Raw genomic sequence first — 27705 nt, forward strand, 5'->3', positions numbered from 1 at the left:
GCACTGCACGGCCGCAGCACCAGCAGCCCCGCTGAGCTCTCGGGACCCCAGCTGCAGGCAGCGGCGTGGCACGGGAAGGGTTTTTTTGCTTACAGCAGTAGGATGCACATACAAGCATGAGAACAGAACCAGCAAAGAGCGGCATTGTCCGAGGAACATTAGCCAGGGAGGGGGTGGAGGGCAAAAGAAAAATGCCTTTGTTGATTAAAAAGCTAATTTTCTCAGAGCTACAAACAAGATTTCTGCTGAAGATGCTGGGAATCCAAGCTCCAGCCACCCCAAGAACAAAGCGCCTTTAAGCACTGGCACAAGCAAGTCTCCAGAAACCGGGCCTCTGCCTTGTGTGAGGCCCACACGAAGCCCGTGGGCGCTGCTCACACTTGGTCTGCCTGCCTGCATTGCTCAGGGCCTCCAGGTGCCCGCAGCCTTCTGACCCCCTCCCACCATGCTGCACTGCGGGGGAGCTGCCCCACACCCACTCTCATGGGGCTTGGAGGCAGCAGCTCGGTGCTGCTTCTGAGCTGGGCCTGCACAGCAGAGCTCTGCACCTCCCTCAGAACATATGGAGCAAATGGAGGATTCCCCCCACCCCATATAAATAGCAGCAGCAGCGTTAATTCATGCAGACATGCACTGAGCACACTGCACACATCCCCCTTGACACGCATGGCTGCAGGCAGAAAGGAGCCCAGCACTGCTTACAGCCAGGTGGGAGAAGCTGCAGGCAGCCCTGCAATGTGCTTCTGTGTGTCCCATGGTGCCCTGCAGCCAGCGGCCACGACCTGGCTCCAGATCTGCAGCAGGAGGGAAGCAAAGGCAAAGCTCAGCTGAGCCCAAAGAAGCCTCAAGCTCAATCCCTGCAGAATTCCCCTCACTATGAACAGGTTTCAGCAGCACAGAACTACAGTCAGCTTGAAAGGAAGTTGGAAATTATCACGCTGTTATGACATCAGGGGGCTCAGCATGTGTATGCCAGCATGCAGGGAATATCACCTACTTCACATAGCTTAAAAGTGTTTTTCCAGAGGGCAATGCACTGGCACACATTTGGGAAGAACAAACACAGCAGCACCACTGGGCCACCCTGTGCTGCCTTTCTCAGAGCCCCCAGGCTGGGCACTGTGCTGCCATAGTGAATCCAAAAGGAAGCTGTGGCACAGGGTCAGTTCTACTGCCTTTTACTGTGAACGTGATCCATCCCTCCACCAGCAGCGCTCCTCCATGGGCTCAGCCTAGTTCTTGTTACCCGCAGCTTCACCTCACCACCTCCAAGAGCCCTCAAAGTGAAGGGGCAGTGACCCCTCAGCTTCAGCTGAAAGAACCACACTGGAGCTGACATTGCAAACCACAGGCATTGCAGTCCCCTCCTTGCCCCGATCCATCCCCACACCATGAAGGGCAATGGTGGCTGCATGCAGTGTGCTTTGGGTCAGGCCTTTTCAGCCATCGCTGATGAAAACCCATCAGCACAAACCCACCCTTTGAGAGCTCCCACTGCTGCAAGCACATTTGCACCTAAGGCCTTCAGCACATCACTGACAATTTTTTTTTTGCAGTGGTTGTTCTGCTTTATGCACAGCAGTGCAAAGTGTAATCCCCACTATAGTGTCATTAAAAATAACCATCAGTAGAAGCTGCCAAACATTTCTTAAATGGGGACAGAGAGGGAAAAGTCAGTAAGGCTTTATGGCGATTAACTTTGTTATTTCCATAGTACAAGTTACACAGGTTTCCAAAGTCTGTCGCGGGTTGAGAAGATGCATGCAGAACTCAGGTTTGACGAGCGATTCTGAGAGCAGCAATGCTTGCTGTCTAATGTTTGTCACAGCAGCACTTTCAAGAGAGGACAACTGCAGAAGCAGAACTGAAAGAGGAGGCGAAGGCACAGAAATAGAAAACTCAAAATTACAGGATGAAGCCGTGTCCTTTCTGAATCGCTACAAATATTCTCACCCGTAGGAGTTGCAAAACCAGCTAATGACACCGTTAGCAGCGGAAGCATGAGCAGTGCCAGTGAGTCACTGCAGAACAGGGCAAGGTGCTCCAGCGCCCTGCTGCTTCCCAAGGTAATGCAGCACACGGAGAGGGCAGCAAAGGGAGGCAACTCCAATTCTCAGAATGCATGAAACCCTAATTTTGAGGGGGGATGACAGCGGTTCATTCCTCTTAAGTAGAATGTTACTTTCACCACAATATCCCAGACCTACGTCAGCCTGATGATCTCTGCAGGACGGCAGGTTCTTCTGTATTACATTTCTCTGGTTATTGCACAGGATGCTGTGTGACAGAACAGAACTGAGCACTGTGCTGGGGGAAATCCCCCGCTCACACACCACACAGAGCTGGGAGCCAGGGCTGCTGCTCTGCCACCCCAACCTGAGCTCAGGAGAACCCAGTTGCAAAAAGACACATCACCCAAAGCCGTCAATTTCTACAATCATTTTTATTAGTTATGGAAGAATCCCCACTAGTATTTACATAGTGCAAAAAAGCTGTTATTACTCCAAAAAGTACGGTAGACAGAACAATTATCCTTCATACAGCAAAAAAAAGAAATGGAACAAACCCCTTCATATTGTATTTCATAATTTTTCTACTGCTTTAACCTAAGTATTACCATAAATCTTTTAAGACATCAAAGATTAAACAGCTTTCCTAATTAGACTATTTAAAAGTAAAATATATGAACTATTGAACATTGAGAAGGTGGGCTGTGCCAACTGGGTTTCTATTTTCACTGTTACCATTCATTGGAGTGGAAGCTTGGGGTTGAACATTCTTACGTTTCCTTACATAGGCAGGGTGGGGCAGAGCCCTCTGTTACGTATTTTTATGGCTTGCATCTGCTGGTTTTTGTTCCATCAACATATCGCCACGTCTCGTCTCGACATGGCAAACACTGAAACCAATTCAGTGCTTCCATTAGTTGGCACAACTTCACAGAAAATACTTAGTGACAGTTTCAGCAAACAGCAGCTTCTCAAACAATAATACTTTTTACAAATGTGTTTAAGGTAACGCCATTAAATGTAAGCTCGTGTTAAAGAACCAGACAGAACCACACTGTGTAAGCTCCCTCCCACCCAAATGAGCATAAGGACACCTCTTACCTTAACCATAAGAATACCAACAAGTGCATCTTTGAACATTTTCTGTAACTTTTTAACACACAGGTCAATACCCTCAGTCACTGCTCAGCTCCAATGGTACAAACATCCACACGCAGCCTGAGCAGAAATGTCAGACTTCAGGCAGTGGCAGCAGTGCTCTTCAGTGCGTGCTGACAGGATCAGGTCCTGAACCTCTGCCATTTTCACTTGGCCCAACTAAGGACAAAAGCTCTTCAGTATTTTCCCTTTCACATATTTGCAATCCACATTTCACATCAAGAGATACTTGAAGTATTTATATAAATAGGTTGCATACATAGCCGTCTCTATCAGCTTTAAAGATCCCTACCCCTACCACAGATAAGTCATTTTTGATTTTACCAGATAAATTAAGTGGTGAAGTCATCTCCATAAAGAATGTCTTAAGAAAAGTAGATTCATTTTCTGGATAATCATATCCACAACAAAAATATCTACATACCTATACCTACAGAAACACCTTCTCTTGGGAACCATAACAGCCTGTATAATAAACTGTGTACTTGTATACCAAATAGAAATTCAGCTACTTTAAAAAAAAAAAAGTCATGGTACAGTAAAACATTTTTATGCTTTTTTTTTTTCCCCATTCCGGTGGTAATAAAAATCAAAGTTACCACAGTGAGATACTGTTCTCAAGTGCTTCGAAGTGGTAAGGAACTTCCCTAAACTCAGATGCAAATGGATCACTCCAAAGGAACTGCAGTTTCACTCCCCATTATTGCTCATTCCCGGCTTATCAAAAAGGAAGCACTAGGGCCAGTTTCCTTTGCACCTTCTGTTCGCTTCTCCAAGGGTGATCTGCCACACTGAAAGAGACTAGTTCCTTATTTGCTGGCAAGTTAAGAGATATCAGAAGTGCTATGTCACCTTCAAGAACTATTAAATCTGTAGCAAAATTGCAGTTAAGTAGTGGGCTGAATATTACAAGTTTTTTTTTTTAAATATATATATAAATGTCAAAAAATCTTAAAATGACAGTCCAAGTTCAAAAAGACATACAAAAAGATGCATTTGATGCTAATACTTCAAGATCAAAAGTCATTTGAATCACTGGCACTGAAAAAGCAAATGGAAAAGTTACAAACATCTTTTTTTCTCTTCTGATGCTCTGTTCTGCCCTCAGTGAATACATCGATCCCAGCTGACGCTGAGACGTGCTTACACATCCAAGGGCAAGTTTTGCTTGTCAGCAGTTCAAACACCTATCATTTCCTAAAGCAAGAACTCTTTGCAAACATACAGACAGAAGTCTGCCATACAGAGAGTGAGAAGTTTAACATTCAGGAGGCGTCAATCCTCAGTCTTTGTTTTCCTACAAAATGCCTGTTCTAGTATCTAGGAAGATTACATTAAGGAACTAAGAACACGACAGAACAGCCACTTGTCCAAGCAGCTCTCTACACTGCTTATGTACATAGCATTTGCTATGCCAGTATCTATCAAAGCTTTATTTACATAACACACAGATTCCATTCTTCTCATTAGCATTCAAAAACCCAGGGGCAGACCATTTCTAAACCCAGAGCCTTTTTTTCCCAGTGCAACTCAAGATGCCAGCACTACTACTACTACTACAAGCGCTGGTCCCACGTTGATGAGTGTAGAACACCCAGCTAGGCCAACTACTTTTGTGTTTTTCTTTCAGCTACTCCAGAGGGTTTTTTGTTTTTAAACTCATTCTGATACAAGTGATGAAGAAAAATGAAGTGGAATTAAAGCGTATTCACATGAGTTACTCTTTGGCTACTCTTGTAGTGAAGCTCCTGCTGCTGGCAGTTTCAGTACATCTCTTGCCAATTTAAGACAAAGATGAAAAACTCTCCTTGCATGCAAGGTTTGAACATACTCCAATTTGAAATAGAGTCATCATCAGTTAACAAATTTCACAGAAAATCTCTACAAACGTATGGTTCAAGGTGGGGGGTGCTTCCTTCTTGTACCTCAGAGCCACTGAAACACCTCTCCAGACGGCAGAGCACTTCCCCTTTTCCTGGGATAGCTACTTCCTTTTCTACTCCAGAGGTCAACTCCTAAGGCTGCCACAAATGAGAACAGGCAGAAAGAGGTCCCATTTGGAGTACAAACTGTGAAGATCCATCCTGAATTCAACAAGAAAGCGGCCAGGATCAAAGCATGCAGATGAGCTTATCAGTAAACTGAGCCACTGCATTATTTGCACTCACTGTTAAATAATTATTCTTCCTTTTTGTGATGTTACATAGGTTACAATATGCAGAAACGGCTTTCCTGAGGTAAGTCAGAGGAGAAAAAGGAAGTCATCAGTTTACTGAAATCTCTGGATAGGGATTACAGTTAGTGATCCACTCTACGGTTTGGCAGACAGCAATTGCGGAGAGCATGGGCAATTTTCCTTTCCTGTTCTTATGCAATATTGCCAATTTGTAAATAAAATAATAAATACAGTAGTTACATCCCTCTAGCTCAAAGTTGTTCTGAAATTCAAAGTTGGCATAGCTTGTCGTAATCATTTCGTCTAATCAGCAGCTTTGTAACGATGCTTTCGCCAAGGCTGACAAAGAACTTGCATTTATGTCAGCATAAGAACCACATACAGATTTTCTCTTTACTTTCCATAAAGACTACAAATGGGTTTTTTCCAGCTTTTTTTTTTTTTTTTTTTTTTGAAAACCAACATCTAAATCCTGCTTCTATTTCTAGACAGTTTCTAGACAGAACTAGAAAAAAAAGTCACAGCCAAATACACTGCCATGCCTGGCGTAACACCAGTGAGAAGCACTGGTAACTTGTCAGTCTTAAAATGCATGTTATCTCTTTGAGAATGAGCTAAATGGTCACATAAAAGAACTCTGCTTAAAACTGGTCAGTTGTAAGAAGTTTCCTTTTACAAGACCTCAAGTGATTACTTACCAAGAGATTTTCCACACTGTTTCTATTCTGGGAAATAGAGAGTGATTAAAACCTAAGCTCATTTTTAAATCAAACAAGTAACAGACAGCTACGAAAATATTGTGAATTAAATAAGCACTAAATGTTTAACAGTGCAAAACGTTGAGATGAAGCATACGGATAATGGCTGCAACTTTTACAACAGTTTTAATACAATTTCTAAAAAGTTCCTGAGTTCCTGCTGATTTTCACGGCATGTAGATGGAATCCGAATGCTCCTTGTTCAAAGAGCCGCAGATGGTGGGCTTATGCTGAACGTTACTTGCATGCTTATCATTTGTCCATTCCTCACTATCACCAGCTGGATCGACCTGCTCAGAAGTCTCTATTTCTTCCTCCTCGCTTTGTTCTGCATTGTCTTCTTCAGCACCACTGAGGGTCTTCCCAAGCTGAAGAGTCTCCATAGTTCTCTGGGTCTCCGAAACCCAAGACTCAATTCTGCTATTAAGCTGAACCTCTACAGAAATTGGTTCGTGGGCATAATCCTCATCATCTTCCTCATCTTCCTCATCCTCCTCTTCCAGCATTCCTGGTACAAGAGTACTGGTGGTACTGATCATGGAGGAATTCAGAATATCTCTGCAGCTGCCATCCAGTGATCCTGTCTCCGTGCTCTGCTGTGAGGCCCATTCCAGATTGTCATCTGGTTTCACCTCTTCTTTCTCACCTGGTGTGGCTTTTCCAAGATTTGTTGCTGAGGTAGTGCTGGTTGTAGCCAGGGGTGGCTGTTTATTAGGGGTAGATTTTGCAATTTGACCATTGCCAGCTTTTTCTGGTACTGCAGTCTTGGATGAGGATTCTCTCTCGTTTTCAGAGGTTTCTAACCCATCTGATGTCTCTACCATATTTCTCCAGTTGGTTTCTACAAGTTTCAAAATAAATTTGTGTAGGAAACAGATTAATATATATATTTAATACAATTATTTCTTCCAAACATTCTGGCTTAAATAGCAATTGGAAGCAATCACTTTAAATATTATTCTGCATTTTCTATAAAAATTTTAACCAGAAAATCAGTTTTGTTTAGTACAGTCTTACTACCAGGCTTTTCCAAGCAAGTTGAGTAAAACTTGAAAATCTACCTCCACCAATGCAAGTTAGTTAATTGTAACACTTAGGAAGAGTGGAACTTACAGTTATTATTTCCTGTATTGCTCAGGAGAAGTGACTTACAAAATGAATCAATTTTAGTATTATCCCCTGACAGCTGTAGACTAGATGAAGAAATGCTGTATTTTTAGCTGCATTTTCCTTTAAGTAGCATTTGGAAACCTCCCGCTTCTGGTTACAGAAGTAATTTTTCTTTTTTTAAACACTTACCATATTCTTTTTCGTTCACTTCAGATATGGGTTCAGAAATAACGCTACAGAATGAGATAGCACTTGCTGCAGAGGGATTACGGGAATGACCCATGTGATGGGGAGCCTTCTTGACATTCTTCAGGGCTTCTTCTGCCTGCTCCTGTTCCATTGCAGCAACCATATCTCTGTATGCTTTCCTGGCCTCTTCAGTCAGTGATACCAGCTTATTAAATAAATCCTGAGTACGAAGACAGGGTGGGTTTTTTGTTTACTTTTTTCCCCTTTTTCAAATAAATCAAATTCCTGCTTTTAATCAACAGTATGCCACATAACAAAGCTTAAGCCTTCTAACACCAAACACCTTTACTTCAACCAAGAACTAGCTCTGCATTAAATATAAACACCACTGCCCATTTACAAGGCTTTCGGATGTCCTTATTTGAAATTACTGCTTTCTTTACAACCTTCCAGAGAATTTCATGTGGTCTTTTAAGTCTACAGGAAAATTACAGAGGTGTCATGGAAAAGCATTTCAATACACTGGCCTTTCAGATATGAGGAAAAAAAGCTGAATTTCAAAAGAACAGGACTTAAAAGAGATCAGGCCAAGGCCATTATCAAACATGTTAGATGTGTTGCTCTCTATGCTAAAATAATTCTCAACTATAAGGAATGTAACTGCTCACTCCAGCCATATACCAAGTGAATTACTCACCTCAGCACCTGAGTAGTTGAAGATACCCACTACACTGACAGGAACCAGCTTGTTCACACAACGACCAAGAGCTTTACGTCCAAGAGCAAAGACAAATGGAATTTCCTGTTCCCGTGCCATGGCTATTACATTATACAGAGCTTCATCCAATCCACCTTGAAGAAAGAAATTTAACAAGTATCTAGTCAAAAGTCACAGCATGGTGACACATTCTGTAACCCAACTTTAACTGAAATTAGCCAGTAAAACTTCGAGAAACACTATCATAAACTACTGTGTACTACAGCATAAGCTGTAATCTGAGTGCAGCCAGTGAGCACACATCAGGGTGCTTCTGTTGTCACAGCTCTCTTACTGAACAGAGCTTTGCTCTTCTGGTACCTCAGAAAGCTTCTATTTGTGTTTCTGGTAGGGGCAAAAGTGTCTTGATGGCTAAAGTATTTCCTTTAGAGCAATACACATTCCTCTTAAGTAATCCTCCTTAAAAGGACCCAGAGCTCAAGATTTCAAGTATACCATAGACACACTGGAATCAAGTTGAAGTCTACTGTACACATTATCTGCTCATCTTCAGCGGTTTTACTCCTCATGGAGAAGTTTATTTCCAGAACAGAAGATTAAGAGAATAAAATAAATATAGACTGGCAATTACACAATTGATTCTAAAGTTACATCACGGTACAGCAACTGAAAAGCGGCACTAACCTTGCTAATCAGTGCTACGCAGTGACACAAGAAAACCATAAATAAAATGAGTTAGAGACATCACTTGTTTCTATCATTTATACCTTTTGATTGGATTTTTTCACAGTTGGGAGATATAATTACACACTTGATCTTGTTTAGCTTCATATGCTTAGTAACCTCACGCAACCCCATCACCAGCCTTCTCCTTGCTTTAGCTCTCATGGGATCTTTTTGATAAATTCGTTCCTGGAAGCTGACAAGCTCTTGCAATAACAGAGTCACACATTCATCAATTTCTTTACTCAGAACTTGGTTACAGTATCTGTCGATTCAAGAGACATCAAATATTAGCATTGCACATACACAGTTTCCACTGAGTCTTTCTTACTAAAGAACTGTATTACTTCAAGATATTTGAAGGAAAAATAAAATAAGCTATTTGAAGCTGTTAAAAGGGACTAGGAAAAAAAAAAAAAAGACTGCATATACGAAGTTTAAGTAGTACCTTGAAAAATAGTTATTTTTTCTAGTAACATCAGCAAGAGGATTATCTAAAAGTGCATAGAAAAACTTCAGAAGTGCCACAAACAATCACTCTTTTCCTAAATTTAATGATCTTAAAAATAAAGTTAGTAAACAACGTAGGAAGAACAAACATTACAGTATTTTCAACATCTGTAAATATTGCTTCTCTTTTCCATCCACAAAGCATACCCAGCCCTCCTTTAAAAAATTTCTCAGGACTGCTTTCATCTAGTTTTTGTTCCAGCAAAGTAAATCCATGTGTGTATGCATACACAATACACATCCACACGTGCATGCATATATTTACACACCCAAATACATACGTAGCTATCCATCTACAGGAAGACAAAGTGACAAGAAAATACTTGCACAGGCTGAATAAAGACTAGTTTATGTTCATTCACTAAATCTATCCACACTTAAAAATGAAGGGGACCTAAAGTGCAAAACTTGAATTCAATAATGCAGTGCTCTTACTCTCTGAATCTCTTGCTGTGAATTTTGGTTATTGCAGAAGATGCCATTGGACTGCCTATCCCAGAACTAGCAGGTGAGCCTTGGGACACCGGGGTCATGCAGTATGGAGAATTCTGACTTGCTGGTGAGAGTGAAGTATCACTGGGCATACTTAGCCCTGTTTCTGAAAGACAGGTTTGAAATATAAAGACATTTTCATGGAAAAGAAAGAGCTTTACAATTCTTAGGTGCCTCTCTCACTCTCTCCAAATTATAATCTGAAAACACTGAACAATATTTTTCCCTGGAAGAGTAATTGAAATGAGGCAACGTGACATAAGCACACACTCAGCACCAGCTCTGAAGCACTACACTGGAGTCTTTGTAGACACCTTCCCTCCCATCGCCAAAAATCTCCTCACATCAAGAACAAGAAAATTCCTCAGGGCATTCCAGCTGCTTACAACTATTGCTGCAAACTGACAGTCCAGATACTGCAGTTTATTGACAAATGTTTTCTGTACATAAGAAAACTGTATATTTTTAACTAGTTTGCAAATAAAACCTAAAACAAATGTAATAAACATAGCATCATTTATTAACAATGCTAATTAATCCCACAGGTTTCAAATATCCACTCTAGCTAAATGAGGTTAGGTTAGTCATGGTACAGGGGGGGAAGGCAGGAGCAGAAGGAAGAGACACTAACCTTCTTGAGAGGCCAGCTCCTGAGACTGATCAGTAGGCAGGCTTATATGAACTTCTTTCTGCTCATCAGATCCCAAAATGCTATGATCTACTGATAATCGGCCTTTCTTCTCTTCTCTCTCTTTCAAAATGATCTAGGAACAAAACCAACAGCATCTAGAAATGATGACCTTTAACGAAAAACAGCCATTTGACTGACCAGAGCACAAAATAATCAATGTGTTTCAAACTTTCCTATTCATACCAGGATAAACAAACATTAAATCATTTAAGTTCTCTCATGGATCACAAGCAGTATTTTATTCTAGCATTTTACAGACTGTATACTCCATACTCCCATACTTCCACATAAGCAGTGCTTTCAACAATTTTTATCGTTAAATACTTGTACAGCTTCTTTCTGAGTATGTGATACTAAGAACTCCTAATTCCCATTTCTTGTAGAGACATCTTATGCAAGAGTAAGAAGTGTCTTTAAGAAGCACCACTGTAACAGACAGAATCCTCTCTTTTAAATAAAAAAACGTGCAAAGATAACAAGGGCAGTATATCTGTGGTGCTTACAACAAACAAGACAAAGGCTTTAATAACAGATGCTTAAAAACATTCCTGGACAGCTATCTGTCATTTACTTGAGTTTGAAGTTCACAGCTAACTCAGGAGAGAAAAGGAAGAAAAAGATCAGAGAAGAAAAAAAAAAAAAAAAACCAACCAGAAACCCATATGCAACTTAGCCACAACCAACCATGTACAACACAGCTTTATCAGATGCTAACTACTCATGTTATAGGGTGGTCTTGAAAAAGTTGCTTGCTCTGCTACAGGTCTTCATCATTTCCAGTTATTTTTTTTCTTACTGTCTTTTATTTCAGGGCTAGTTTTTGTATTTTGCCTTTTAATTTCAGCATATACTTCATTCTCCCTGTATGCACCTATTCTGCATGCACACGTACATAAAAAAAACAATTAGTTCCACATTCACTCAAAAAAACACGTTTTGCTTCAAGTTAGACACCCACTGCTAAAAAAAAAAAAAAAAAAAACAGGGTAGGGAAATTTAGCTCTGCATAGTACACTACAACATAGGATTCAGCAACACGGAAACTATGCAAGTGTTTCCATCTGTTATAATGCTTATAGTTAAAAAAATCCTTGAAATCCCTATTGAGATAAGTTTGCATGCCCTCAACTAGCTCCAGGGCTAGAAAAGTTATGTACTAATGCACTACATGCCTCAGACAAGGTATCAGTGTAACAAGAAACAGAGAGAAAAAGTCACAATTCCTTACCCTACTGTTATGATCACTAGTTCTTGGGTAAGAAAATAGCAGTTCTTACTTTGAGTGCAGAATCAGAACACACTATGGCTGATCATTTACCTTTTTAAGTGCTGTAGGGCGTTTCAGTTTCGAAATCTCTCTCTCTTTTCCTCTTTTCACTTTTGGAGCAGTTGAATCTAAAGGATTAAGGCAGCCCATAGATGGCTGCCCCTTTGTTAAAGACTTTCTGTTGGCAGACTCTTTGGTATGAAAGGGAGCAGCACTGCCAACTAAAAATGAGAAAGATGTTAGTTTCACTAGAAGACATGTCAGATTTCGTTCAACAGTGCTTTCAGAATTTCCATCGATGAATTCTTAAAAGTACATTTTCCTTCCTTGGAAAAAAACAGTTTATAATGACAGGAAAATGACATCATTTGATATTGTCACTTCCAGATGGTTTTAAGCTTTCTTCAGTTTAGCCTCATGTTTTCGGAAGTTACGGATTCCAGGAAAATAACTACTTGATAACACTGATAATGGATCTCTCAAATGACTACATGTAACATCACAGTAGTAAGACAAATTGCAACTATTTATCCAAACAGTACATTTTCCTTCTGCTAATTAAGCTTTCAGAGACTTAGTTAGCTGAAGGATAAACAGATGAGCACAGCATGAAATTATCTTCTGTTTCTCACAGAACACAATAAATATAGTCTCCAATGAAAATGTCAACCATTCTTTGTTGAGCTGCTCAATATAACTTCACCGACTTTAATTAACGTTTGAACGCAGATGAAACTCAAAGCAGGTAAATGAAGTAACGCACATGGTAACTGCGCACTACAATGGACTCCAGGATATCTGCTACTGCTCAGGAGTGAGATTCAGGGGTTACAATAGACGACTATGAAAAATGTCAGTTCTGCACTCAGCAGCAAGCTGAGCAAAAGCTATTTTTGTGTTAAGCGTTGACAGGAAAAGCATTCTTAAGAACAATCACATTTTAAATTTACAGCGTCACAAAATGCACTTAGTGATAGAAATACCTGTGTATGAAAGAGGTCTGGTGTTGGTGATCTGACGAGCTTTCATTGCTTGCTGCTGCTTTTCAAGAGCTGCTAACATGTCCCCTAGATCTAACTGAACAGGAGTCTTGCTCTTCTTTCCAGCAGCTTTTGATAAAGCCTCCTGTAGGATGAACGTCACATGCTGATAAATAAACAGCACCTGCAAAATCGTCTTCGAAAAGAGATTCTTGCTTTTACGGAAGGAGGCAGCTGCTAAAAGATACTCCTATCAACTGCATGCAGGGGAGAAGGGCAGAAAACCACATACCTGGAGTTTTTTCTGTTCCATGCTTATCTCTGAATACTCCTGAGCTGTTGCAAGTGCTGCTGCCAAGGCCTTCTTCTTCTGACTTTTGGCACGCTTTGGTACAGAAGTTGTAATGGGAATTGGAGTCTGGACTATATTGATGGGAGAATTCTCTGGTAAGTCATCTAACTGGAACGTTAAAACAGTGCATACAACACAATTAAAGACCTTTCTCTTCAAGACCACAGAAAGCATTAACACGCTAGAAGCCAAATGAGTAATTATTTTTATCATCAGTAAGATTCAATAATTAAATACATCTAGATGACCCAAGTAAGGTAAGAAAATAAATCTTAGGTAATTATTTTTGATAGGAAAAACACCATAATTTTTCCAGTTATCTTCTGGGTACTTTGCAGTCTGATTGCTAAATGAGGGCGATTTTTTTCTCCACTCAAAACATTTCATGAGGACTTGCTTTTCATGGACAGCAGCCAAATAGGTTAAGTAGTTTACACAGAGGTGTGAAACAAAACGTTTAAGTAGATCACATGAAAAGCACATCCGCAACACTTAATTCTACAGTTTCAATGTAGATGTTTAGCTTATTTTCCTTTCAGAATAACCTATTCAAACTAATTCCTTCAGGAAACTGAAACACTATGTATTTGCAGATTTAACAATTCCACATCAATGCAAGTCCCTCAAGTCAAAGAATAGCTAGGATGTAATCCAGGCATTAATATAAATAAACCCATATAACCCTCAAAATCTATCTCAGGAATCCTTTGGCATGTACTATTCACTCAAGATTTAGCACACAATTTCACAAAAGCAAAAAAACTCATAAGAAACAATCAATGAAATGGAGAAGTGTTCAAACATATCATACAGTCTCTCTCATTAACAATCTCATCAACAGATAAGAAGCCAGCAGCCTTTTTACGATGGGTTCTACACTCCATTTAATTCACATTTTTTACACACCTAAAGCCAGCAATGCAAATATGCTCAGAAGATCACAATTTAGACATTGCATAAGTTTGTATCTTTTTAAAATAGATCTCTATTACTATTACAGTATTTCGTTTCAAAACAACTTCTGCTAATTTAAGAATAATTTGCTTTGTTTTAGAAGAATCACTTACTACTTTGGGTGAAATCTTCTGCTGGATGTTACTACTTTTGCTGTTGCCATTGTCACTATTTAGTTCTGGAAACTCATCTTCATCCTAAATAGTAAATAATAATAATAAGAGCACAGAAGAAGTCATCACATTAAAGTACCAATTGAAATACCTGAAAGGACAACAGCAAGTTTAATGCTGAAGATCCACGTAAACTAGATGTGCTTGAGACTAACACAGAAAATGACAGAAAAAGTTAAAACAGTTCTGTATCTGTATAACCATTTTTTAAGAAATTATTTATCACCTCTTCAAATAAGTTCTGCTATATTTAGAAAGGAAAAAAGTCACAGGACAGTAGTTTTTATTTGCAGGCCAAAACAAAGTTTTGCAGCTTCTCCCATTTGATAACATCACTTGTTCTACATTTATCTCACTAATGCATTGACAGTTTTCATACAACACTACCTCAAAATACAGAGGCTCAGGACTCTGCTCTGCTCTACTCGACTGACTCATAGTTAGAGGCTTTTCATGTCGTTTCTGCAAATTCTGTCTCCTTTCTGAAGATGTGCTGTGGCCTCTGCATCTGAAACCAGACTACAAAATAATGAACGGGGTTGGTATTATGCAGTTTCAGCTTTTCAATATGTGTGCACGCATGTAGGACATTCATATTTGTTAATGAGCAATGAAGAAGGCATAGTTTATATGGAATTACATTTAACAAGCTGACTATTTTAAACATTAAAAAAGAATTCTACAGATAGCATTAATCTATTCTAAAATTCATTGTTTTCATATTACAAGAAAGAAAATACTGAAATTCACATTTACCTGTGAACTATTTCTTTGCTCAGCTTGTCTTCCACCTCTAATAAACGTCTGTGTTTTTTCAATCCAAGGTTTCTTTTGAATTGCCTGGGAATTTACGTTAGTCCAACTTACACCAGCTGAAAGGAAAGTGCCAGCTATAAAAAAAATGAATCGCTATCACAGAGTACATCGTAGTGACATGCATGGAACCAGAGCCAGGAACTCCAATTTGATACAAATACAGTTCTTCGTGTAGTTCTAAATTCCTTACAACATTCATTTCTGTAGCTATTTACAGAAATTACCTGAGTCACTTTTATGGAAGAGTCACACAACAATATTCAACTGAAGATATTCAAACTGTCATTATCAGCAAGCAGTCAGATAAAGGAAATACTGAATGCACATCCGCAACAATTTCGGTGCAGCCATAAACAACTGCCACTAGCATTACCCACAACTACTAATCACATCTGTTCATGTCCTTAAAGTATGAGTGCTTCTCAAATAGAGAGAGTTCTTTACTTCTCAATGAAGAGCAATGCCATTACCATCCATACACAAACTGAAGTCCAGAGTAAGGAAGTAAGAAAATAAAGTACAATAGAAGCACAGCCTGGTGTGAATGCTTCCATTGCAAGCCCTGGATTTTTCTCTTCCTTTGAAGAGAGAGATTTTGATAAACTATTAGTAATAGCTACTTACACACTTTCATTCAACAAATCAACAAGGGAGTATTGATGAGAATGATGGATATCACAAAGACAAATCTTCTAAAGTGTCTGATGAGTTACAGCAGAGTCCTGGAAGCAGACCATTCCCAACAAGACAAAGTAAAAATAAAACATACACAGCTCACTACAAAAATGCTTACTTGTATTTATTGATGGCTCTACAACCTGAAAAGGAAAAAAAAAAAAAAACACAATTGTTTTAGTAGCCTTCTTTTTGGTCTGCAGGATACAAATGTAGTTAAATTACCCAGTTATGTTTACATACATTCATTGCACAAGAATCTGCATTTCTTGAAGTCACAGCTGCAGCCTGGTTATTGCCATGCTTGGGACTACAGTAGCCACTATCACTGTCAATGTCTGCTTCGCTTGCGCCCTGCTCACTAGAGGACTCCGCAGCAGGGTGAGAAGCTCTTCTGCGTCTGCCTTTTGACTTCCAAAGCATCGTAGAGGCACTCTCAGAAAGTGACTTGTTAGCTATATCTAAAGGAAAGTCTGTGACACAGATTTAACAAAGTAATTAGTTAATAAGACACAAAAAGTCCACGTGATAAGAACAAAAGGAAAAAAAAGTCCTCGCACTTGACAAAAAATTCCTTTTAATATTAATGACATCACCTTTTTTTTCTAAATATATATATATCTATCTAGATGCATATATCTATGCATCTAGATCCAACTCCCTCAATAAGATAAAGGTGTTGTTGGCAATAGCAACATCTCTGCAGGAATACCACATCATTGCAACACTGTACTCTGACAGACTGAAAAGGTTTCTGCAAATACCAGCGGCCTTGATCTGCAAAGATCTCTCTCAGAAGCTACCTCTTAAAAGAAGATGGACCAGTTTCAGAAAGATCATAGCCGAAATGTAGTTCCAGTTATTTTGCACTCCCTTCCCCCCAAAAACAAACAAAAAAGGAATTACCTGTTTGCTGTGATGCATCAACCAACAAAACAATCTTTGATCTGTTCTCAGGACCTGATGAACTTGTCTCCTTCTGAGTGGCTACATTTTTCACTGGAGGACGTTTACTTTTTATGTGCATCTGTAACTGCTGCTGCTGTTTTAAAAGATTAGCCAAGCACACACATAAGCCTATATAAGCCATATACTATTTGACTTCATAGTTGTAATCAAGTTAAACAAAGTTCCAGTGCTCCTTCCAGAAGCCACATATTTGAAGACAAGGGGTTAAAGGAGATATTCATAAATTACTTGTATCAATCTCATACACTGCATTTATTAACCTTTTCAAAGCATTTTCCTGCGTGAACTTTTTTTTTTGCTACTTCCACATCCTAACAAAAGGAAAAAGTATGAATATATTCCGTTCTCTCGGGACGCAATTCAGACCAAACTAGCAGAGACAGTGGGAACTCCCCATATTACACTTACAGATTTTAAGCTCACCATATATTTTAGCCCCAAAATATCTCTATGTGCAGCTACACAACACTCCAGTTAACATCTTTTCCACCCACCCTTCCCTTCCATTGATATACTTCCATACCTGCTCTTGCTCAAATGAGAAGCATGTTTCTGTGCAGGTGCTTTTATTTATAGTTTTATTTTTGCCATTAAAACAAAAACCAGACTGTGCCATGCTTACTTTTGGTATGATTGGTCCCCTGTTACTGCTTCTGCTTCGCTGGGTGGATATTGGGAAGACCTGGCCCGACGGGTTGGGACGCTCGGTGCATTCTGTAGTAACTGTATTCACAGCATTTGCTGTTTGAAATGGTGCTGAATAGGGGGGAGGAAAAGGATGATAGAAACCCATGACCTGAGCACAGGGTGCTGGCATCAGCTGATAGTATGTGTATTCTGTAGAAACAGGTGGTTGCGCAGGTATTATAGGATAAGCAAGGTACGGTCCTGCAGGATTTGGGTTGGGTTGCTGCCATCTGATGTCATTGTTATATAATGGAAACTGTCTGTAAAAATTCAAAAGGAAAGAAAAAAGATTGTTCAGTAAGTTTTTCCCCTGTCAAGAAAATTCTGCACATCAGAAAGCCACCACTCTTAGGAAAAAAAGCCAAAACCATTACATAGACCATTAGTTTTTAGTAACTGAAATTAATCTTAAAGATTCCAATTAAGTGATGTTCAAATCTCCGATTACACTAAAGAGTAAAAACGTAGAAATAGTTTTGTTTCTCTTGTCACGTGCAAATTTATTCCTAATGTTAAATTTAGAAATTAGGGGTGGGCATTTCTCTTGAGAAATTCTTGGAACCAACTACAAACTAAATTTTTTCAGCATCTCAGAGAATAAGCAACTTCAGAAGCAAGCTTCCACAGGTAAGCTAGCAGAAAGATGACAGTGACATGCCTGTTAGCAGGGCCTGAATATTTGACCCTGAATAAAAGGAAGCAGTCAATTCATCCTTGCTCAAAATGCCTATGAAAATGCAGGCCTTAAGAAACACCTGTAAAAGCCAGCTTCTATTTGAGAAGCTTACTAATAAAATGAAGTGTGGGTATTTCTTCCAGTGTTTATTTGAGATACAGCATACCACAAGAGCACTCCCAGGGAAGCTCTAAGCCCAGTTACTGTCCCTCTCTTCACACCTGAAGAAACCAGGAGAGCATCAACAGAGAATGCCCAAATACTACAGAAAGCAAATGACAGGTAAAGAGCCAGGGTAGTTTTACAGATTTGTTGTGGGCAGTTGTTAACGGATTCTTTTTGTTCTTACCTAGGCAAACACAGCAGTACTACAGAGTGCTATCCTAAGCAAACATTGACTACATTTATCAACATCAACTAACAAATACATGTGTATTCACATGAGCACAAAATAAAGAACATTACAATTGTGTATTTAATCAAAAACCTTCGGGCTAGAGTGATGAGATCCTAAACTCAATGTATTATAACCAGTTATTCAGGAAACTGGATACAGCTACACTGAGTGCAACAGTGTCAGGTGTTCCCTCATAGCAGGATACGCGTTGCACACCTAAAGCCTTGCTTCAGAAGCAGAGATTCAAACACAAATCTCCTGACTGCCTGGGAAGGCAGCAGACAGAAGATTTGTATCAAAACCCTGCAGCAAGTGAAAAGAGCAAAGAACACCAACTGAGGAAAGCAAAAGAAAGCAAACAAGCAAAAAAACATTTCATTCTTACTAATGAGCGGAGGGGAGATTAAGTGCAGCAAACAATGAGTATACAAGCAGTTGTTAAAATTCCAAACTCATTCAGAATTTTTCTTCCATTAGAACCACAACCACATGTATTACCTATTGGATTGATTTTCCTGTACAAATGGATAGCAAGTGATCAGGTAGCTGGGGATAGGAGTTGCTTCCACGCCATTAACTCCTCCGCTGTCACTAGGAAGCGCCATCGGGATCATTAGTGTTTCTGGACCCTTCTTTTGAGGAATAAATGGTTCTACTTCAGCTGACAGCTTGACATTCTGAAGAAAGAGAAAGCATTGTAATTAAATACAGAATTAAATCATTTAGGAAAACTTAAGAGATTCATAAAGTTGTGTGGCAATCATCACAAACAGCAGGCAAAAGGGCGACAAGGCTACAAGCCTTCTGCAGTCAACTGAAAGAGGTGGAGAACAGTTGGTAAGTGGTTGTTGGATCCTTCCAGTCATAGGCTGTAACACAAATCAACATCTAGCATTTATATTAACCTTTACAAAGTGCTGTACAAACACCAATTAATTTAAAAGGAACTGAAGTTCTGATCTTGCAGAGGAAATGCTAGTCTGAACACAGAAAGAAAGAGACTTGCACTGTAGGTGGAGCACAGTTGTGTAGGCTAGCATAATTGAATTCAACATATGGAAGATGTAGTAATGCCTGGTGTGCACTACCAAACTGACCATGTTCCCAGGAAATTATAGAACAGATTTTTTAGCCACCATAGGTTTACTGCTAAAATAGACGGAACGTGTGTGGGGTTTTCTTCTGTGATACACCATCTGCACAATTTTAACATATTTTAAAGTGTTAGAAATATGATCACATTTTGTCATGATAAGAGAATTAAAGACTGCTTAGAAATAAGTTTTAAACTGTGCTCTCAAAGGAAAAGACCACCCCCAGCCCCAAAGGCATCCTTAGCAGCTTGTATAGCTTTTTTACCCACGGCTTTGGTCTGGTAATAGATTAGCTGGGTCCTACCTTTCAACAATGACAAACGCTCCATTCAGTCAGCTAAAGAAGCCCTACTCTGAGATGCAGATCCACTACAACCTGAAATTCCACCTTCTAACAGAAGTTACATTTAGCCAGAACTGATCTAACTTTTCAAACTTTTCAGCTTCAATTCCCTTGTCTCACACTAGTTACCAAGTCCTTTCGTTCCAAAGCAGGCAAAGACTCCATAGCTGTTTCTTTCTTTTGTCCAGGAAACTATTCCAAAAGCCACACACAGTCTGTAGGAGGACATGCTCTTGTTTTAGAAGAGGTGAACCCTGAAGGTTTGACGTGCAGTGGACAATCTTATATCCTTGTCACTATTTGTTCAATGCCCTCAAAATCAGGTAGACAACACTTCTGAAAACACCATGACAAGTAGTCACAACTACCTTGTGATCCTGAGTTCACACCTTCGCTTTGTCAATCCCACAGTCCATCTGAAGACATTTCTGTTACTGCCCAGAATCTCAACGCAATAGCTTCTTTTACAATTTACTTTTGAAATAAAACACACGTGCAAATCACGTGCTTCCTTTATCAGCATGGGGTGAGGAAGTAGGGAGAAGCTGGAAGGGGAAAGTCCAAAAGCATTTTGAAACTGCAGTTGTCCACTGTCAGTGAGGAAGCTATTCTTTTTCTTGATGAACAGGCTCTTTTAACACATCAGACTGAACAGGAAAGACTCCCAGCTTAAACATTTGTTTGAGCAACAGTGAAGTCAAGACACTTCAATAGAAGAAAGTTTAATTAATCAGTAAAAGATAGAAAATCATAACTAACAAAATGACTAAGAACCTGTGTTGCACTGTAATTTACCAAACAAATGAGCAGAAAACCAGCAGTCACTTAATTACTTGGTTGTCACAAAGAGAAGTGGGAAGAAGTTTGCACAGTAAATGCTCTAGGGCTTCACTTAAGTATTAAAACTTACTCTTAAGTCATCATAACTGCCAGTACTTGGTGCACCATTTTTATTATATTGAAATATTTTCTATATGTGTACATGTAAAACTTAATTGCAACACGCGATGTCTGAATTCCCTGCTCATTTCAGAAGAATTCTGCTCATTGAATTCTGTTAAACTCCATTTGACACCCAATGCTACGTGACCGCAGTCTGTAAGAGCCACCTAATGACTTGCTTTTTAATATGCATTTGATGCCTGTCGAAAAAGTTTGGCTCTATTTCTGCATCTGCCTGTTTATTTTATCCTTCCATTGTCAAATTGCTCATTTATAGTTCTTCCATGAGATTTTATGTAGTTTTAGTTCAAATTTCACCATTAGCTAGCTCCTGTATACACCAATTCACTTATCTGCAGAGCCACGAGGCAACTCCCAGGCACAGAAGTGCCCTGCTCTACCCAGGGTTCCCTCTCAGGCCTTGGGCTTATCACTGAGCTCACCAGTGACTCACATACCCACCTGTGAAATTCCAAGTCATCTGCTTCAACACAGCATCACAGGACTATTTTATATATATATAAAAATATATATATAAAATATATATATATATATAAATATATATATATTATATATATACATATACAAATATATATATATAAAAACATAGAAAAATCAACTGTTTTCAAACAGTGATCATGTGGTAAGTGACTGAAATACCAACACTCTGAAAATGAGGAGATTTTTTCCGTGACATGTAAAGATTGCCCTGCAGAACTGTTTGCAATAGAATTCGGTTGTGGGCTGACCTACAAAACCAGGCTGCAGAAGTGTTAAAGCAACACGCTAAGGCTGTCTCACCCATACAAGATTCAAGAGCATAAGCAGGATGAGCTCTGCAGAAATACAGAACTCTTACAAGGCACTGAAAGCTCTCAGACAACTACACCTAACCCACTGGTCGGTGCCTCCCAGCTACATGCTGACTGAACTTTGGCCAGAACACCAACTATAAACCACTACAGAACTGACTAGGAGAACAGTCAAAACATCTGATATTTGTGATGCAGGTGGTACAAGATTCTGTGTTTTAAGGAGCTTCCCAGTCTGCTCTTTCCCTACATTGTTTTGGCAGACTGATGTGGAAATATGAGAAAAATGGCTGGTATTTAATAACGATTCCCTCGTAGAGCTCTCTTAGTAAAGTGATCTTTGTGATAACAAATCTTACCATCATTGTTACTCTCACAAGGGAGTAGTCTTTCACATTTCATTTTTAACAGTACTTGACAAGTGATCAGCACAGGAGCTGAATGACTCCACCAGCAATGCTGCCACAGCAAAGGCATTTCTTGCCAATTGGGAAAGATCAACCCCACCTGTTAAGGTACTGAGTTTTGATCAGAGGCTTTAAATTATGCTGAGATTGCAGAATTCTTGATTATTCTAGCTGTAGTATTTTCAAGACAATACATTATCCAAACTGCTCCTGCAAAATTCAAAAAGTTACCTTAGTTTTCCAACTACTTCTGATAAGATGTATTTATTTCTTTATATCTTTCCAGTAAATATAGAATTCTCTCTTTTCAAATTTCCTCAAGAGCGACGGGGGGAAAGATTTGGGTATTTCATAAGTAAACAAATCTAGCAAAATAAAGTTACTTTGCTCCTTCCATGAAACACTGAGATAGAAGGACTAGAAGGATAACTTCAGTGTTTCCTTCCCTGTTGCCCTCTCTCAAACAGGTAATGATTAACTATTGCTATAATAGAGCAATTCGTTACTATATTTTCTGTACAGCTTATAAAGTATTGATCTTGATTATAGTACCAAGATAAAGAATATCCTGTAGCCACAAACAGGTAAGGGTGCATTTGAAAGTTAATACCCTTTTTTGTCTACAGAACTTCCACAGTGTGTTAAAGTAATCCAAACGGTCCAGAAGTCTCTTACATGCATTATACTATTAGCCCTTTTCTGGCACAATCTGTACGCGCAGACTTGTTAATTACATCAACATTTTTAAGATGCTTCCTTCATCTTGCTGAAGTACCTGTTTTTTTAATTTTGCATTTATGCTGCAGACTATGTATATTAGCAAAATAGCAATCTCAGCCTTAATAAGGTGCTTCAAAAATCCTGCAAGCATAGAATAAAAGACCAGACCCCTTTCTGAAGTGGCATGTTGTTTCAGAGGTAAACCCTAAGCAGACGAGCCAAAGAGCACGGAGATGTGTAGTACAGCAGCTCCTCAAAGATGGCAGTCACACTGCACAGAGCAGCAAGTGCACATGAACAGAACCCTGCAGGACTGATCACAGAGCTGACCTGCAGTCAAGAGCAACAAAAGGTACTGACAAGAAAGACGCTGAACGCTAACAAGCTCTTGGTAATCTTTACAACAGAACGGTTGTGATGCTATTTAATGCTATGATTGCTTCCTGGCCATTTACCCTGCAGCCAATAGAAATCAGCACTTTGCCACTGACAACAGCAAACACGGAGCTGGGCCCTACATAGTTAATATCAAAAAAAGTATGTTTTGATCAGGCAATCCAAAGGCAAACATTGCAAGACCTAATTTTACACTGGCATGCAATTTTGTCATGTTTATTCAACCTTCTACATCATGAAATTGAACAAAGCTTTATCGAAACTGACCTTTGATAACAACTTGTTTCAGCATGACTTAAATTCATATTTAGAATCCTCAGATTTTCAGCCACTTGCCTATGAACAGAAACACATTCCTTCAAAAGAAACCAGGACTCACACAGAAGTCTCTTTTGTAGATATCCCTAGCTTTAATTTGCAAGATGCTCTGCACTGTCTCATTACATATTTCAGTCCAACAATTACAACTCTTTCAAGACAGCATATATACTGAAGAGACCCTTTGTTTCCTATATAAAAGCTACTGTAGTCATCAACAGCTGCAAAGACAGAGGATGACACAAGCAGGAACAGACTGGTAAACTTTGTTCTACAGTTATAGCACTGTATGTTTAATCTTAGAAAAGTTTTTGTTCATTGTATTTAAGGCCATTCAGCACTCCACATTAAATGGGAGCGCTGTCAGCTTGCTCTCTTACTGCAGAACACTTGGGTATCTATGTTACCATTTACAGGGTGAGAAAATAGACACAGATGCTGCATTTCAGTGGGCTAGAACGAAATCAGCTGTTTCACTGCCACAAAGTCTGGAAACTAGAAGTCTCATCACAAACAAGATAAAAAGCAGTGCTCAAATAACTGCTTCTAAAAACCCCATTTCTTAATTTTAGACCTCAAAATCCAACAGTACTACACCAGGTGACATTTCATCTATTTTAGATAAACTTTACCAATATGGAAGTAATTGTTTCTATAATTAGCTGCTTCTAAGTGGCAGATGATTCAGGAATGGTAAATATGCAGTCTGACTGGAAACACCAGCAGCGCCGTTTAACAGCACGCACCATTCCATCCAGCCTTATTTAAACACAGTAATTTTGATCCAACACTTCAAGCAAACACACCATCGAGTTGGTCTTTCCCTTTTCTCTTAGCTCCCATACACGCTTCTCTTTCCTTTCACAAAAGAAAATACCCTATATTCAGAAACAACAAACTATTAAGAACTAATATTTTAATGGCACAACAGCACAAGTTAGCTTTTGTATCATTCAATAACAGAATATTCTAGGGGGAAAAAAAAAGTGGAAAAAACTCAAATGCAGTATTTGCAGTCACAAAGCTTGTCCAAAAGATAAAAAGCTATAAACAGGATCCTCTTCTCTTATCATACTTACAGCACTTGACAGTGCACATCAGCTTCTGAATTCACACTATCAACGTGAAGTGGGAGTATGAGTGCCTTGCAGTCTGCACACTGGAGGTGTCAGAGCAAACCACTCACCTGCCTGCTTCCTCACCACCACAAAACAGTCAGCGAGAAACTTTTGTGATCATAATACTCAGAAGACCTTCATGTATCACAGCATTAATATTTTAAATGCATTGCAAAACACATTCTGTAATAAAACAAAAGCCTTAGTAAAATCCAAATTCTTCTGTACTTTCAAGGTTCAAGAGAAAGAAACGTGCAAAACCTAGGACCTGGGAAAACAGATCTTTTTCAGTCTGCTGACACTTGAAAAGTCTGCTATGAATAAGAATCAGAATAAAATAGGATAAAGAACACACAGATCTAGATCAACTACCACAGCAAGCACTTTATCAGGCCAACTGTTGAACGGTCGAGAATAGCCGAGGCAAGCACACCGGGCAGTATTTAAGCAACAGCAATACAAAACACAGGTACTTGATTTTGCAACTTCATCTAATTTCTCAACCGCATTAAAGAACCAAACGCCTTAATCACAGGGCTAGACAAGTGCCTAGCTCTTACAAACGAGGCACAGCAGTACCCTGCAGAGGAGAAGTGGATTCTCTACCATGACCAGCTCAATAGAAAGACTGCTGAAGGTCACATACTGCATTTTCTCTCACACAGAGAAAGCCTACACTTAATCACTTCTCATCCACTTCTAAACAGAACAAGCTTCAGATCACAATAAATACTACTATAAATTTTTTTTGAGGGTGTTTTTTTTTAATGTTTTCTTCTCTATTAGCTGCCAAAAGATCACTAGGCACATCGCAACAAGCAAAGCCACACCAGAGTGAAGGTAACAAATGTCAAGAGCAGTGCTCAGTGATGCTATTTACTCGTACAGGTGCCCACATGTTTTTGGTGCATGATGTCTCATCCGGATTTACTCATCCAGCACCCAAAACTGTTCAAATACTTTTCCCACCAAAGGCGCCTGCAATCCTCCCTTACTCTTGAAGTACTAATTTCTACCATAGCATGGTATTCCTACCTACCCATGTTCTAATTCCACAGTAATTATTCCTATCATCAGGAACAGTTACTTTACTGTGGTTGAGTGAGTAATCTGGGGGGAAAGAGAAGAAGAGAATTAGAAAAACTGTTATTATGCTGTGATATTCATTTATCAGATGTCACACAATACAGATGCTGAAAGTACACCAAATGGAAGAAATCACAGAACAGCCCCCCAGACTGATGCAACCTCACCCGCCAGTTACACTGATTATGGAGATTACAATCTATCTCACTGCACTAAAGATAAAAACTCAAAGCATTTAGAAATCTCTTAACTTGCTACTGCATTATTAGGAGAAAAAAGCAACAAGGCAGTTGAGCCATTTTAGAAACTTAACAGCTATTAATTTGCCTGTCTAGAAGCCTTAGTAGTGGACAAGGAACAGAGCTAGATGTGCTGCAAGCAGAATGAACAAGATGATGGTTCCTGCTTCAGAGAGCTCAAGTTGAGGTACTGCAGTTAAGATAACTACACCATCAGATCCAACACCTTACACTGTAATAGCTCATGAAAAATGAGAATAACTATTTCCATCAAATAAAAAGAACGGTTTGATTGTGACACGAGTATAAACCTTACAGTAATGGGGCAAGAAAGAGTTCGAGCAACAGGGAATAAATATTTCACAACTCTGCCACAGTCCTAGTTACGGTGGAACCAGAAAGGAAAAAAATACAACAGATGAATTAAGTAATGTATTGTTTTCTACATTTTAGATCATTAAGACAACACACTGAGAGCCATACCATACTTTAGAAGCAAGAACAAAATGAAAAGTATTGTATCTGCAGAGTGCTCTATTCTAAGCTCATGTTATTTACTTAACTCACTCTACTACTAGAAATCCCTGGATTTCTAGCAAGGCACAAAGTGACAAAAAAGGAACATGTGAATTCCAAATAAGAATTTCCAAAACATTCTGCTGAACCTGGAGCTGAGAATTACAATGAGGCCACAATGGAGGGCAGCACTCACTTCAGAGGGATCATTCAGATCTGCCTCCTGACCATGGAAGCTCTCACTGTGTGCACGTAAACAACCACACAGACACCTGTGTTCCAGCACAGCCTTTTATATAGTTAAGAGTAACACAGAGCAATTACTTGAAGAAGAGCAAGTTCACTATTACAGAAAAGAGAAAAAGGTGATTTCCAGAATTAGTGCCCTATATGCCCAAATCTCTCGCTGTCAGCAACCCCTAGCACTAAAAACTTCAGCCATTTCCATCACTCCAACAAGTGCCAGGTCGCACACACCGCAAAGTTCCCCAAGTCCCTTCTGGTGAGCACACAGCCTCGAACCACCCCTCACAACCGCAATTATTCCACAAGCTTGAAACTGAGTATATCTATAGAAATCTGAGGGAGAGGCCCAAAATAGAGGGCACGGCCCCTCACGAACACCAAGGGGCGAATCCCACAGCGCTAGACTTAACGCGGGCAGAGCCAGCCCGAGATCCAGAGGCTGAGGAGGGCACAGCCCCACGCCTCCCGCAGGCCGGCGCCCAGCCCCGGGCCGGCAGGGCAAAGGGCCGCGCCACAGCCGCTCCCAGCCGCAGGCCGGACGGGGGGCTCCGCCGTCCCCTCTCGACCCGCACCCCCGTCAGCCGCTGCCAGTCTCCGCAGGCCGCGGGCCGCGCCCCGTCCCCGCGCACGGCAGCCCGGGACAGCACCGGCCGGGCCCGACAGCAGGCAGTCGCCGCTCCCTCCCGCCCGTCGCTGCCCCACTCAGCGCGGCGCCGGGGCGTCGCAGCCACCACCTCTTCCACCGCGGTTGTTTACGGCCCCCCAGCGCCGAGCCCACCCCCCGCACCTTGTCGGCTTTGTCCATGGCTCCAGCTGGGCTGGGCGGCGGCTCTAATAAGGGCGGCGGAGGCTCCCAGCTGCCTCCTCCATTGCGCTCGCTCCCCGCACCGGGATCGCCGCGTTCCCGCACACGCCCAGGGCGGCGCTGGCACCGCGCGCAGCTATCACGGAAACCGAGCCCGGCTACGCCACGGCCGGGGGCGGGGAG

The 27705-nt window shown here is 40.3% G+C and overlaps 1 protein-coding gene across 1 annotated transcript; it reads right to left on the bottom strand.

The window, feature by feature from the left end:
- Positions 1-2424: 2424 nt before the first annotated feature.
- Positions 2425-27657, bottom strand: SECISBP2L (SECIS binding protein 2 like). Its single transcript, XM_042876021.1, has 18 exons — positions 27505-27657; positions 18979-19157; positions 17343-17667; positions 16658-16793; positions 15995-16224; positions 15870-15894; positions 15017-15132; positions 14648-14779; positions 14201-14284; positions 13074-13241; positions 12785-12926; positions 11853-12022; positions 10475-10607; positions 9787-9949; positions 8886-9106; positions 8098-8252; positions 7401-7620; positions 2425-6942 (listed from the first exon to the last, which is right to left on the bottom strand). The coding sequence occupies exons 1-18, from the start codon at positions 27520-27522 to the stop codon at positions 6269-6271; spliced, it is 3291 nt and encodes a 1096-aa protein (XP_042731955.1). The 5' UTR covers positions 27523-27657; the 3' UTR covers positions 2425-6268.
- Between the last annotated feature and the right edge of the window lie 48 nt (positions 27658-27705).

This window comes from Lagopus leucura, unplaced genomic scaffold, assembly GCF_019238085.1.
Source record: "Lagopus leucura isolate 7727_CA_CO unplaced genomic scaffold, USGS_WTPT01 Super-Scaffold_100015, whole genome shotgun sequence".
Taxonomy (NCBI): Eukaryota; Metazoa; Chordata; class Aves; order Galliformes; family Phasianidae; genus Lagopus; species Lagopus leucura.

Excerpts from the sequence above, each read along its gene's own strand:
- SECISBP2L (XM_042876021.1), bottom strand. Across the intron at positions 13,242-14,200 it reads AGAAGATTTCACCCAAAGTA|TTAGATGACTTACCAGAGAA; the intron begins GTAAGTGATTCT and ends TTAACGTTCCAG. Across the intron at positions 6,943-7,400 it reads AGTGAACGAAAAAGAATATG|AAACCAACTGGAGAAATATG; the intron begins GTAAGTGTTTAA and ends TGAAACTTGTAG.